Here is a 14,272-nt window from a genome sequence, read left to right on the forward strand (position 1 = left end):
AACAAGATAATATTAATTCATTTGTTCCTACAACGATAAATATATTTTCCCGCCCCCTTTGATCGGAGGTAAATAGTAAAGGATATTCGGAGTTTCAGTTGCCAATCAGGGCGCGCCTTCAACGCTATTCGCTGTTTTAGCATGTATTAATATCAGTTAGATGAACCTCTTTGGTTAGCTGGTATAAAAGTAGATAATTGCCGGGAATGAGAGAAAACAAATGTCCTTGAGGTAAGTTCTCGAGGGCGACTATGAACCATTAGATGTGCTTTATTTGTTAGAGCCCTTTTGTCAAATTATAGCATCGCTTAAAGAAATGTTTGTGCTTAAAAACCAGCGAAAAATCAACAGCAACAACAACAACAAAAACAAACAAACAAAAAACGACTTAAAACTAGAACTGAAAGAACTTTGAATGTGATTTCGTGAGTTTAAAATGAAACTTGGTTGACTCTGAAAATTTCTTGCTCAGATAACTTAAAAAGATTTGAGTTGCTGCCGTGTATAACTGCATAGACAATAATTATAAAACATTGTTTTTCTTTCCTCTAAAGGTCAAGATTGTAAACCATGAGCTCAAGGCAAACAACTTAGGATGCAATGCTGCAAATCCGATTATACTCAGGTAAACTGAAAAGGATCATCGTCGGGAAAGGTCCTAGAAGCCTACAGCAACTCATCTTCACGTTCACGACTTTCCCCGTCTTTGAAAATTCTCAATAGTAAAGTAAACAACAGAATGGATGAACAACATTATTTATATCAATATAAACAACATTTCTTACGAGGTTTAAAGAAAGAACGTCCGCCAGATGGTTTTCCTATAATAAAAGAAAGACGAAATTACGAGGAAAATTCGAATAAACATAAATGCAAAGACTTTCCTTGTTTAGGGCAAAAAGTATAACATTATAAACTTGCATTAGATGTGCCACCATTTTTTAATTACTTAGTAGAAAATATTTCCGCATAACCCCATCTTATCTTAAAAAAAACATTTGTCCTTAACGCAAACAATTGTCGACTCAAAACGTTCCTCGAACCATTGCTCTCAAGGTCATAATTTTCATAATCGAGTGAACGGGCTTTGTGCAAGTTTTTAGTTACCTATGTCTTTTTTACCCTACGATAATGTTTTTTTTATTTCTCAAATTCTAAAGGGGCTAAATTATTCACCAAAATTATGCAATACAAAAATATAGGTCACCGTGCTCGTTTAAAAAATAAAGACCATCGCATCCCTCTTTCCTGGTCCCTTTATTAAAAACAATACCGTGTTCTCGGAATGCGCAAGTGCTTACTTGTCTGATTACGTGATTTTTAAGAAAAATACAGTGCAATTCTGAGGAATCTCTTTAAGAGCAAATTATTAAGATCGAGCTCAGAGTAGGAAAAGATTTCCACGTATACTGTTCTTTAACAAAATCGTAGTCTTAAAGGCAATCTATTGTTCTCACCTTTTTTGCTTTTTTAAATTTCTTTATACAAGAATTGTGGACAGAATGTAGTGTAGACCTGTGCGAAAATCTTGCCCAAAGTAGAGTAGGTTAATATACTAGAATTTTACCTTCAAGTGTGATGAAAACATCTGCAATTATCAGAGTGGCAAGCGAGACAAGGAGCATCTTCATCATGCGTTTGCCACACCTATATATTGCACAGAAGAGAATGTAAATGCAAACACATTGTATCTGAAAAGGGAAGGTGTAAGCTACCAACTCTCAAGTGTTCGTACTAGAGCGAGGGTAAAGAAAAGTACTTTCATATTAACGCTTATCAAATTTTCTGCCTGTTTATTTTTGGACAGAATGCTGAAAAACCATACATTTGGATTGGTTCCAGAACACTTCGCAATTTTTTTATCCTGTAAATGAATCTAGACTCAACCGTCAACAATGATCTTCACCCTTCGAAAAAGAAAATTTTAGTAAGAGTACCGAACTTAAGATCAAAGAATATTGATTGTTTGGAGTTTGGCTAACACACCATGCAGTGATAGAACAATTTTTGATTGATTTTTTCTCCAATTGATAGGTATAGTGTAATTTCACTTCGATAGCACGAGTTAACTCTTAACAGTTTCTGAAATTCAAAGGTGAGTCTTAAATTCTGGTTTAGAGTTTAAAAATTTGTTCAAAGAAATACAAATATATTTTAAATAGAGCTCTTTCCGTATCATTTCGCAGCAGTTAAATCAACCTTAAACTTAGCGGTATCATAAATTTGAAACTGCTAGATTCAATTCAGTTTGTTGATTTCAACGAACTCATCTTGAGGCTACAGCTCACAAATAAATTCACTGGAGGCACTGTTCATTTAGTTGACAATTGCTTGAGTCCAATTCAAAGAAACCCGATTGAAAAATATTGAAGATGATATAATCATTCAAGAAACTTTGTTGAGATATGATTACCACTAAGAAAAAATTGTCCATTTTTCATCGAATGCAGATATCTAAGGGTAACTTTTGGAAACAATTTTAAAACTGTTTTCAAAAGATTTCATAGAAAAGATTTAAGCGGTAACGATTTGATAAGTTAGTTGGAAAAAATCCCTTCCTTTTACTCGGAATTAGAAAACTACATCCTACACAAAAAGCCACCGATTGCTTTTACATCATTTTTAGCGCATGGGTAACTGCGGAAATTAATTTTTCTTTTTCTTTTATATTTTTCTCTCTGTGTTACTTGGTTTCCAGTTGCACTTTTTAAATAAGATAAAGGACAATAATAAAGACAGCCTCTTACTCAATTTTTTATATACCCGAAGTGCATTTAATGGCTAATTGTATTAGAGTGTTCACTATAAACAGTAAATTAAATGGAACTTAAAATTCACACGATTTTGTATTGTGAGCCCCTATAAGTAAGATATACTTTTACATTTCGATTGGATTTAAAAAAAGACACTTAGTTGAAATACCTTTAATGCTCCTCTATGAAGTATATTACCTATTCCTTCCTCAGAAAAATTCCCAACAGCTCTCGCCTAGGGCTGTTTAAAATTGTACGGCTCAAGAAAGTATTGTGTATCTTAAATTGTCGGGTGTGTGTTATACGAAGTCCAATTACTAATTATGATTAGACATTTCAAAAATTGAGAATAAATTTACTACCAACTGCATGTTTTTTTTTTTTTTTTGTGTTGTAAGATTTTAAACAATGAACCACAACTATAATTTGCGAGGCGTTAAGCAAAAAAATCATATTTCTCATTTAGGGAAAAGATTCAGCTCAAGTTAAATTTATTTCTTGATCTTTGCGGATAACGCTCTTCTTTTAGTTCGTGTCACACGGATATTACAAAGGAATAATTTCAGAAAGCTGAGAAAACAAGGAGCTGAAGTAATTACGCATGTGGTTTTAGCTTTATTTACCTAAGAGCAATGTCAAGGCTGCAGACACGAAAATAGTAATTGAAATCGTTCGCTTTTACCTTTGCCTGGATATCATGAATTATTTTTTGACACAGAATTCAAAAGACCTACCAGTCAATTACTGGTGGTTATCTCTGAACAAGCTTTTTTAGAAAAATATGCCAGGGGAAACCCAAGATCCCTACGAAACTCAAAGGGAGAGAATTTCATAAAAGCCCACGCACTGAAAATTTTTAACTCAGTGCCAAGTATTTATCAAGTGTTAATGGGATGCTTACATATTCAAAAGGGCCAACTGAATTGTTCTTTTTCTCGTGCAAGTAGATAAAACGTGATGGAGCTTCAGAAGGAGATCGTTAACAGATGAATAGCAAGATAAATAAAGAGTTTGGTATATCATTAGACGTAAGGGTTTCACACAATACTCTGTAGTGTAGAGTTTGATCTTTTTTAAACAAATCAAAATCTATCAAACACATATCTGAACTAAATGTAAGGCTGAAATGGGTATAAAACTAAAGTTGAAGTTTTTGTAGGTTATAGTTACTATTTTTCATCCAGTTTTCGTTTGGGGAAAAATCTGAATAGGTTGATTGCTAAATGTACTTTAATTTAGCTCTTGCATTACCACAATAATCAGTTTAACACTAGTTATTCGCAAAGTTTCGTTTGAAATTAATCCATTCTGCTGGAGTTTGCATCCGTTGCTTTAAGTGTTTTTTCTTGGAAGCAATAAAAACAAACTTTTGGGATCGGTTTCGATCAGAAAGTGTCATCCAGTCTGTAAACATTTAAGGAATAAGAAAAAAATACTTGGAATTTTTTCTAAAACATTGTGGCAGCAAACGCAAAGAATCACGATGAAAAACTCCAAAAAATTAACGAAATCTCGACTTTTTATGGTAGAGGAATTAAGTGTGCTATGAAAGCACCAGAGTTGTGAACACGGAATAGCCTAGAGAAAATCCAATTTGCAATTCCGTCCAAGTAAAAAAGTATTAGAATTGCGCAATGCGCCAATGACACGGAACGATAAAATTTTGGAACAGGAGGGAAAAAAGAACTTTTTAAATGATAAGAATCAGTGAATAGTAGGGTTCATTTGTATGCATAACGTAAAAATGGCGAAAAGGCAAAGTGAATTTGACTCCTAAGGGCACCATAGAAATGCCAGGTCTTCTATTATCTCATCACGAATTTTACCAACGCAACTGGGAGGTTAGTCAACAAATCAAATTGAGAAAGCACAATGTGTACTTTTGATGTCAGCTTAAGACGACGTCGATTTGCCACGTGGAAAAAATGGTAAGATCAGAACGGAACTAAAAGCAATTGAATTTAAGATCCAGCCTCGATCCAATTATGTTTATGTCAGTGCAAAATGAAGGCAGGAATTTAAAAGAAGAACTATACTGATTGAAGTTAACCACCAGAAACAAATACAATGGAGACGAACAAACATGGGTATCACTTTGATTTTTATTCACCTATCAATCTTTACTGCTTCATGCATGCGTCTTTTTTTTTTTTTTTGCATTTTTTGAGATGCATGACGGCCAACTAACCGCTTCTACACGAGACAGGTAAAATTAGGGGGCTAAGCTGAGATATCAAACTAGGACAATAAGTGGTAACTTTGCAACTCCTTTGGAAACTGAATCCAGCGGTCCAAAAAAAGTCCTACGTCCTACGGTCTGGTTACATAAAATGGATGTCAAACAGTATCGGCTTCACATTCGTTGTTCAACTCGTCAGTGAGGCCTAAAAAAAGAAAAGGGAAAATATTGATTATCTAAAAAGCAAACTTCAAATTCAACTTCGAGAGTAGAGAAGAAGAGCGAGAAATCGCAATTAATGGGAAAAGGAATGATAAATTTTCAAAGGACCGGAACACAAAGTATTGTGGATGGTCAATGGTTGCGACCTAATCGGCCCTTCTTTGCACGCCTAGTGAGTTCGCTCATTCATATCTCAAATTACCCAGATAAGATAAACCTCAATTTGAAACGACACAACAAACACTATTGATTATCACCTGTCTGGCAGTTAACGTTATTTTAATTATTACACATTTCAAATATGAAATTCGGTTACCAAGATTTTTCAATATGCTCTTCGGGCATACGTTTTTGAGTACGTTCTTCAGACTAAAAGTAACACCCTGTTCACTTTAATGAATCATATTTGATAAGAATGTATTCAAGCCAAGCAAACAGACTGTGACTCGATGTAATTGTAACAATTAGACTATTGGTTTCACTTTAAAATTGCAGGAATTCATATTTAAAATTAAGAGTGTACTTAATACTTTTGTGCTAGGCTGAAATAATGAGTTGCTGAGACATTCATCGGAATAAAAGTGTGGTTATTATCCAAGAAACCTTGAGAAATCCTTGAATTCAAGGTTTTTTAGTCTCGCGTATAAACGTATCGCATAAGAACACCTCAAACTTTTCATGTAAAAATATTGTTTAATAATCATATAACATACTTTCCGTGAGTGGAATTGTCATGGAGATTATGCTTGGACCCTGTCCACTCTTGCTCTGCACTTGTTTAACATAAGATGGCTTCTGTTCTCCTGGGTGTCCAACAAGAGCGTATGATCCTCGGTAGTCGAGAGAGTCCAGATCGTAGCCTCCCATTCTTGTCAGTGCATCAGAAGCATCTTTACTGAAGCGTGAGCCCTCGTCTTGTACTGCAACCAGGACTATCTTACTGAAGAGGACAAGAAAACTGTAAAAATGTACCAAAGCTTCATATAATAAAGGTGTTTATGTTTACTATTGTGCGCTCTGGGGAAATAATTATGTTTTACTTTCTAAAGAAGTAAAATTACTAAACAAAGCGGTTCGCAAAATAAAGGAACCGATTACTCCTCGTTACAACCGCTTTGGGACTTTTGAAAGTTCCTGACAATGTGAAACTCTATACGTCTTTACTTCATTATGACTACTGATTTCAGTGCTGACAAACATTTCAAATTTACTGGCTTGTTAGTGTCCAAGATGCATGGTTATGGCACTCGAAGTGTATCATGCAACCTTCTGTCAATTCCTTCTTTTCAAAAAAAATCTCAGAAAATATAGTCTAACAATTAAAGGTAGGTATGTATGGAACAATATTCCTTAACCTATTAGAGAAAAACCAACTATACAAATGTTTAAAACTGAAGCACTTGCACATTATTATCAAAATAAATATTGATTATTACTTTACTGCATCTTCTTTCTTCCTTTTTGATCTAAGCTGTTTTAGTTAAATCCAGTTTAGGGAATAACTTTTCATATAAAATCAAGGAGCGCTATATTAGGTATCTTTATGTGTGCCTCTCCTCTTCATTATTTGTAGTACAAAATTATTTTGCCTAATAGTTTTACCTTGTTTATCAAATAACTTAACTTACTACTACGTGGAGTGGAGAAATAGATGAATGCAAATGCAAATACAAATTCTGGCACCTTTATCATTTTTCCACTACGCTTTGCCTTTTCATTGAAAGAGAAAACTAGTCTCCGTTTTGGACGAAGTTAGCAGCATGTCTGGGTCGATTTCCTTATTCGTCCCGGTGGCTTGCGTTGTTCAATTCTTGTGCCGAATGACGGTCGTCATTTGCGTCAAAGTTTCCTGATTAGGCGCACTTTTATGCGCAGGACAACCGAGTTTATATTTCTTATGAAAGACTGTAAAATTCCGAGATTTGGTCCCATTTTGAAGAATAGAATAATAATTGCAGTTTGGAAGACAAACTGATACTTACTCTCCAGAAATTGCGTTAAGAAAGCCTTTTAACTGGTTACCAGCGTCAGTATTTCCATGGGTATCGTAAACCAATGAGTCCTCTACAATTCCTGAATTGAAACATACACTTACAATATTTATGGAATAAAAGCCGAGTAAGCAAAGTGCTACAAAATAAGTTCCCTTACCTTTCCTTCTATTTCTATGAGCAAGAGTTCGAATATGTCTTTTTTCGTACTCTTTTAATGCTTTCATACACTATTGTAGAACACTGTTTATATTTCGATAGTTTTTTTCATTTCAGTTGTTGTAGACATAAATTTGTCTAAATGCTCATATGTAGTCCATCTATTTCTTTTTCAAGTTTTAACGTTGTAATGTTATTTTTACTGGAAGACTAACCTATTACTGCATCCACGACGACAACATTGTGCCCTCTGCGTTGTTTTGCGTGTTCAACGTCATTCACCTTGATATATGCTTTGCCGCATGTATTTGGCGTTTTATCTGGATCATTACAGCCTTCGCTTCGGATCTCAACTTTTATTGAAGAACCTGTTGAACAAACCAAATCTATTTCAAGTATAAACCGAGACATCGAAGGCGCTCTCTGATTGGCTACCCAGACTCCAAATATCCCTTGCTATTTCCCTCCGAGTAAATAATCACGTCTATAAAATAAAAATGTTTTTTCGTCTGCCGAGTGAAAGGCAAAGAAACAGATGCAGTCTACATGGCTTTTAAATATCTCGTCTTCGATTTCTTTTAATGCAGAATATGGAGACTAAAGACAAAAACAAGCTTTTTGCCATACGGAGAAATCTTATTCCATGAAGGCGTTGCGTGCATGGCATTACAGAGAATATAAAAGGACGTTTGTAGAACAAGAGCAGTTTAAGGTGAAAGTTACCGTCTGGGATAGCTATACAACTAGGATAGTTACAACTTGTACGACTTGTTCAGAAACTCAGACAAATGTCATAACTGACGATATAAACAGCTCTTCGCATGGGAATTTACGAAATAAAGAACGTCCGTTAGGTAGTGCTCCTGAGAATTAATGTAAGACGAAAAAGGAAAGGAAAGTATTACAACTTTGCATTACGTGCACTGAAAGAAAACCTATTACTTACAAATTATCGTGTAAATGTCAATTACACTGACAAAGAAACTGCCAGGAAAGAAGTAAACGAGAAAAAAAAAGAAGTGGGAAAACGAAAATATCACCTTCGACTGTCACGAAAATATCCCTAATCATCAGAGTGACCAACACGGCAAAGAGCAGCTTCATTATCTTTGTCGCACCTGTAAATTTTTTTAAAAAAAGAAAGCAACTGTGCAATGCCCAATAGGTCTGTAATGAGGAGTGTTAACTACAAACCCTTAGGTGTTAGAGGACTTCCTTGTACCTTTGATTAATTTATACCATGCCAGTACGAGGGATAAGAGTAGTATTTTCCATATTCTTAAATTTTATCTAGTCATCTTTTTTCTTTTTTTTTTAATGTTAATTTTTCTTATAGAATTTTGAAAGTCAAACGTTTTAATTAGTTCTCAAGGACGTTGGAATTTCGCAACAATGTAATCGAATCGAGACGGAATCGTTATCATTTCATTTCCACCCTTCTAAACGGCAAGAGAGGTCGATTTAAGCAAACTCAAATTTAGGATACTGTAATTTCAATGAATTTTTTTCCTGATTTCGTTGAAAGGCATAGCATAATTTCACTTTGGCAATGCGTATTTACTTTCCTCCTTTTCTCAGAGAAAAGACTGATTTCAAGACCCTTTCGAGAGTGTTAACTGATTCGAAATTTGCAACAGTGCACTCGTTTGCTACAAAACCAGAAAAAAAGATAAAAATAAAATCAGTGACGGTTTGAAAAGAGAAACCTTAAACATCATACAGCTACGTCAGAAATATCTCGAAGACTAAGCACTAAATAGAGTGAATTACCAGTTCTTCGTCATATTCAGATATTATAAAAGATAGTTGTATAAATCCGTTCTTTTATTCGCGATTAGATGGAATGCATATTGGTAAGTCGCAACCAGCTTTCATACTGAAATCCAGATATATATTTTCTCAGTTACTGTCATTTTTTTATATGTTATATACACCTAATTTAAACAAAGTTGTTTGAAAAAAGCAAAAAGAAATAGAAAAAAAAAAGAAAAGGCCTGGATAGGAATTTATTTACATATGGAACTATCTTCCGACTATATGCCTGGCAGCCGAAACATTTTCTCAAAATTTTCCCTAAAAAAACGTTTCTTAGTATTACATATTGTTAACAAATTGCAAGCGATTCCAAAACTTAAAAAAATAATTAAATAAATAAATAAGTATGTGCTGATTAATGCCTTATACTCATAATATATGCTGATTGATTCCAATTTGGCTTTCTCCCTTTTTTCTTTTATCTTCAAGCAAGGTTACTGCAACTAGAGGTACCTTTATTTCATTTCCCTTTTCAAGGCTTTCACATCCACTTGGTGGATTGTAAAGACAGTTCCGTTACGAAAACTGTTCCACAAAGAGTATGAAAAGTCAAGGAATTGGAACCTCAGCGCCAAAATCCAATCGATTTAGTGTTTTAAGCCTTAAAGGAAGATTCATTGGGGTTAACTGATAACATTAGAACTTAAAACAGCTAAAAAGCTAAGTGTAGCCGTTAGGTGTGAAAATTGACAAATTTAAAGAGACTTAAAAAAAGTTTAGCCTTAAAAGTTTTCCTTAGAACCATAAAGGAGAGAATTTAACCGATAGCTGTAAAATGGCCAAAATTTTAACTGTTAGCCAGAAAAGCCATCACTAAATTTTGATCCTATCAACAACCATGGTTAAAATATTATCCTATTTTTCGATCGGATTAAGTTACAAAGACCTGTTTCAATTAAATACCTTAAAGTGCCTCTTTGAAATATATTTACTGGTGTTTCCTCAAAAAACTCCTAGCAGATCTTACACCGTCGTACAAATTTGTAAGGGATATGAAATGCCAAGTGAATTGAATGTATCTTTTACTCACAGAACAACAGCTAAATAAACAAATATTACAACAATCATAATTAATTTGATTTCAGCCATAAGTTTCTCCTTAGAAAGATTTCTGACGATAGATCACAACTGTGAATTACAAAGCTTGGCGAGAAAGTAAGATTTTTCTTGAAGTGAAATTAAATCCTGATCTTGGTGTATAATGCTTTTCTTCGTACATATAGTAAGAACATAACGAGGGAATGCAAAGCTGAGAAAACAAGGTAATAACATGCATTGTGTAATATTTCTTTTAGCTTTGTCGAGGTTGCTGACTCAAAAATCTCAGATACAACATTCTTTTGATACATTTTTCACATTACCTGTCTCTGATACATACTGAAATGATGGTTGTGTTTTGAGTTTTTATCGCATGCCACGACGTTTTCCTAGGATTTAAGGTTAGATTTACATTCAGTTTCATTCAGTTATTGACAAAAGTACATAATTAGAATTAAATTCTTAGTTGAAATCCCGTGCAATGGGAATAGCGAAATATATAAAGATTGCGTTAATTTTGGGAAAGGAAAAATCGAAATTTGTAGGTGATCAGCATTAGTTATCAATTTTTATTATATAAAAGGCGAGTGAAAAAAAAAATCTTCACTCAAACTGAACGTTGAAAATTTGTAAAATTTACCAAGGAACAACAAGTTTGCCTAGTTGACTAAAAGGCAACAACTCGGACTGGCAACAGTGATTGACAAAAAGAAATACTGCAGCTGCAAGAAGACCCACCTTCTCTTTGGAGGTTACTTCAATTCTAATAAACGTCTTGTTTTTGCTACCTTTACTGTGATGATCACATCTTTACGTTATTAGAGCACTTTCCTATAGTTGATTAACATTTTTCTTAATTTCCTGCCGACGCAGCACAACAGTTTCCTTAGGAATCAATGACCTTGGACTTTATTTTCACACATGATTAATTGTGGCGGAGAGCTAATATCATCAACCATATGCATAGAACAATTTGCGCTAAAAAACTATCTCATATCATTATCATCATTACTATTATTATTATTATTATTATTATTATTATTGATTAATTGTTGCGGATAGCTAATATCATCAACCATATGCATAGAACAATTTGCGCTAAAAAAATATCTCATATCATTATCATTATTACTATTATCAGTATTATTATTATTATTATTATTATTATTGTTGTTGTTGTGATTATTACTATCATATCTCGGACACATCACTCCCAGTGCAAACATCCCCACAAATCGAAAACCAATTTCTAGAATCAATAATCGGACACTTATGTCCAAATTAAAATATCAGACATTAGTATACAAAATCACAAATCGGACATTAGTGTCCAAAATCAACAATCGGAAATTAGTATCCAAAATCATAAATCGGACACTGATGTCATAAATAAAAAAAAATCGGACACTAGTGTCCAACATCAAAAATCAGACCCTAATGTCCAAAATCCCAAATTGTACTCTAGTGTCTACATGAGACACAGGCTTACAAGAAATATCTCCAGATTAAGGAGTAAGTTAGGGTAGTCAAGGAGTGTTTCGATTTACCGCCAACAAACCTTTCTGTCAGATTACTCGTTCTTTCAAATTTTATCCCCTGTCTTTCAGGAAGATCAGTTGATGAACTGAGTCTAGAGCTTACACATGACTGATTGACATAGCTACTTAATAACACTGTCCAAAGGCTTAACGAGTACACGTTCATGATCAGCCCTCATTGAATGTAGCTTGAACCAAAGTTGGTTTGAAAGGGCGGGTAAAAAGAGGCAAATTAGCAAATAGGCAAAAAGTGATCGGAAAATTGACTGACGCAGTGGTACAATATACTAACGGCTTTGAATAATCCGGAGGGCAATGAATATGAACTCAGTTTAAAAAAAAGTTACCTGTCACAGGAAGATAGAGAAGATTTTTGTAAGAAGATTAACTTGAACAGGCTTTAAACGGCAAGCAGACCTCAATTGTTACGCTTGAGTATCAAAACACGCAGGTGATTAATTTTAAAATTTCTTAGAAAATTTTTCAATCGAGTGTCGAAGGTAATCCAAGCCAGCATTCAATTTTCTTTACTTCGTTCCATGATTGATACAGCAAACTCGCGCCACTCTCTATCAACCAGTGTGATGCAAAACTGAAACCAATCAGAATTGACCGCTCGCGTTTTCTCGCGTTTTAGACAGTTTGGTTTTCTTTACTTTGAGTTCTCATCGGCTCTTAAAATGTTTTCCTTTCTTCTGATTGGCGGTTGTAAGTACTTTGGTTCTGGCTTTGCGACGCTCTATCGAAAAGCCATCTACAACAGATAGAGTCAGTTAACCATGCTTCTAGCTTTCCTTACAGATTTTATTAAATTCAAAGGAAGGTTTGCTTCAAGAAATGAATATTGCAAATTTATATTCGCTATAACTTTTATTGATTGATGACTGATTTCCTGGCCAAAAAGGGCAACAGATAGGCAGAATGAAACTTCAGGGTGAAGTGAAGAAACCATGGCGTGTTACCCTTGTGTCCAGAGGTAAAATCATCAGCTTACATGCGTTTGCACCTGGCAAAAAAAAGGAAGTATTACATGTGTGGTGCAAATGAGTCACTTACAAACATCTCAGATGGTTGGTCTCCTTCCCGCTTACCTATCACCAGTGGCTGAGTAGTGACGGGTGGTGACAAAGTGGTTAATTTTGGAACTAAACAAAAATAACAAAAAATGGAAAAAGTTTGATTGCTATAAAACGGATATTTAAGGCGAGTTTGTGACAATAATTTTCTTATTTGTTTCTCAGATAATTACAGACTAAATTAAGCGGTCACCCACGGGGAGAGGCGGTGTTATAAAAAACAAAAAAAAGTGCTTTTATCCTGTAATTGACCTCTTAATGTAGAAACCTCGCTCAAAAATACCACTGCTATTGATCTCGGTAGAGAAACGTGGATTAAGTTTTACCTGAAAGATTAATATCCTTAGTTTTATTCGAGTGGTTCTGCCTTTAGTGAACGTTAAATACAGGCGGAGGACAATACAAACGTGCCGTTCGGACCCAGTGAAGGGTGAACACGATCGCTTGATAAAAGTGATTGCTACATAGAGGTGAAAGTGACAGTACCTGAGGTGAAAAAAATTCAGAACTTTGACAAGCGACCGTTTGATACAGGATGACCGCTTAAATACAGGGTAGCCGCTTAATACGGTGCCGCTAAATACAGGTTCGACGGAATGACTATAACACTAAAATAGTTCGCTAGTGTGTACCTTTCTCGCAATTTGCTCCATTAAAGCCGGACACACAATAACAATGATAATCTCCAACAAGATCAACACACGTGGCTCCATTCTTGCAGGGCTCAGCTTCACACTCATTTATATCTGAGAATCAAACATGTACACCAGCTTGTTAAAATTTTTAGTCACTAGACTGATCCCTCTGCTTTACACCTGCACTATGATACATACGAAATACTTGTTTCGCAGGTTTTTTCTGAATATCCAGTCACGCAATCCCAGCGATAACTTCCATGAAGGTTAACACAAGTAGCTCCATTCTTGCAAGGACTTTGGGTACACTCGTCAATATCTTAAACAAAAAAGGAAATAATAAAAATATAAATTTCACCGGACACTTCTCGATAGATATAAAATTTGATCCTTTCAAGACATAGAGTCGAATGCCAGACCTGATTCGCAGTTCCTTCCTTTGTATCCAGATTTGCAATCGCAGCGATAACTTCCTCGAAGATTGATACAGGCCACTCCGTTTTTGCACGGTTGTTCATGCATTCGTTCACATCTAAAACTGCACAAATAAGATTGGGATAACCTCTATATTAAGGGCCACGGGTACTTCTCACTTCTCAGTTAGAACATTTGTACTAATTGAATTCTTTTCTAACCATTTTCACAGTTGTTTCCACTGTATCCAGATCTACAATCACAGCGATATCCTCCTTGTAGATTGACGCAAGTGGTCTCGTTCTGACAAGGGTCGTTTGTGCACTCGTCTGCATCTGTGCATCGAATAACACTAAATTTAGTCCTAAAAATGTATCGTTTCAACTCTATTGCTTCTACGTTCAATTGTTCTTTTCAGGCACCTTTATCATGGATCAATGATCATGTTTTAA

The 14,272-nt window shown here is 34.9% G+C and overlaps 2 protein-coding genes and 2 long non-coding RNA genes across 12 annotated transcripts in view; all 4 read right to left on the reverse strand.

Annotated features, from left to right (window-relative positions):
* Positions 1 to 3,056, reverse strand: part of LOC111327035 (uncharacterized) — a 34,611-nt gene extending 31,555 nt beyond the window's left edge. For all 9 annotated transcript variants that reach the window (XM_088756266.1, XM_088756264.1, XM_088756263.1 and 6 more), the window contains exons 1-3: positions 2,923 to 3,056; positions 1,568 to 1,647; positions 786 to 821 (exon numbers count right to left, since the gene is read on the reverse strand). In XM_088756266.1, the coding sequence (XP_088612392.1) occupies positions 786 to 821; positions 1,568 to 1,634 (103 nt within the window). In that variant the 5' untranslated portion in view covers positions 1,635 to 1,647; positions 2,923 to 3,056. The remainder of the gene's footprint in view (positions 1 to 785; positions 822 to 1,567; positions 1,648 to 2,922) is intronic.
* A 1,760-nt stretch (positions 3,057 to 4,816) lies between these two features.
* LOC111327027 (protein O-linked-mannose beta-1,2-N-acetylglucosaminyltransferase 1) lies at positions 4,817 to 10,134 on the reverse strand. Its single transcript, XM_022931114.2, has 6 exons — positions 10,023 to 10,134; positions 8,345 to 8,422; positions 7,520 to 7,672; positions 7,137 to 7,227; positions 5,868 to 6,094; positions 4,817 to 5,137 (listed from the first exon to the last, which is right to left on the reverse strand). The coding sequence occupies exons 2-6, from the start codon at positions 8,406 to 8,408 to the stop codon at positions 5,091 to 5,093; spliced, it is 582 nt and encodes a 193-aa protein (XP_022786849.2). The 5' UTR covers positions 8,409 to 8,422; positions 10,023 to 10,134; the 3' UTR covers positions 4,817 to 5,090.
* A 2,619-nt stretch (positions 10,135 to 12,753) lies between these two features.
* LOC111327033 (uncharacterized) lies at positions 12,754 to 13,741 on the reverse strand. Its single transcript, XR_015999822.1, has 3 exons — positions 13,605 to 13,741; positions 13,404 to 13,517; positions 12,754 to 12,840 (listed from the first exon to the last, which is right to left on the reverse strand). It is a non-coding gene; the product is annotated as an uncharacterized LOC111327033 (long non-coding RNA).
* Positions 13,742 to 13,933: 192 nt separating this feature from the next.
* The window catches only part of LOC148732074 (uncharacterized), a 7,260-nt gene continuing 6,921 nt past the window's right edge, over positions 13,934 to 14,272 (reverse strand). The window contains exon 2 of the long non-coding RNA XR_015999806.1: positions 13,934 to 14,155. This is a non-coding gene — a long non-coding RNA (uncharacterized LOC148732074). The remainder of the gene's footprint in view (positions 14,156 to 14,272) is intronic.

The sequence above is a fragment of the Stylophora pistillata genome, chromosome 4 (assembly GCF_964205215.1).
Source record: "Stylophora pistillata chromosome 4, jaStyPist1.2, whole genome shotgun sequence".
NCBI lineage: Eukaryota > Metazoa > Cnidaria > Anthozoa > Scleractinia > Pocilloporidae > Stylophora > Stylophora pistillata.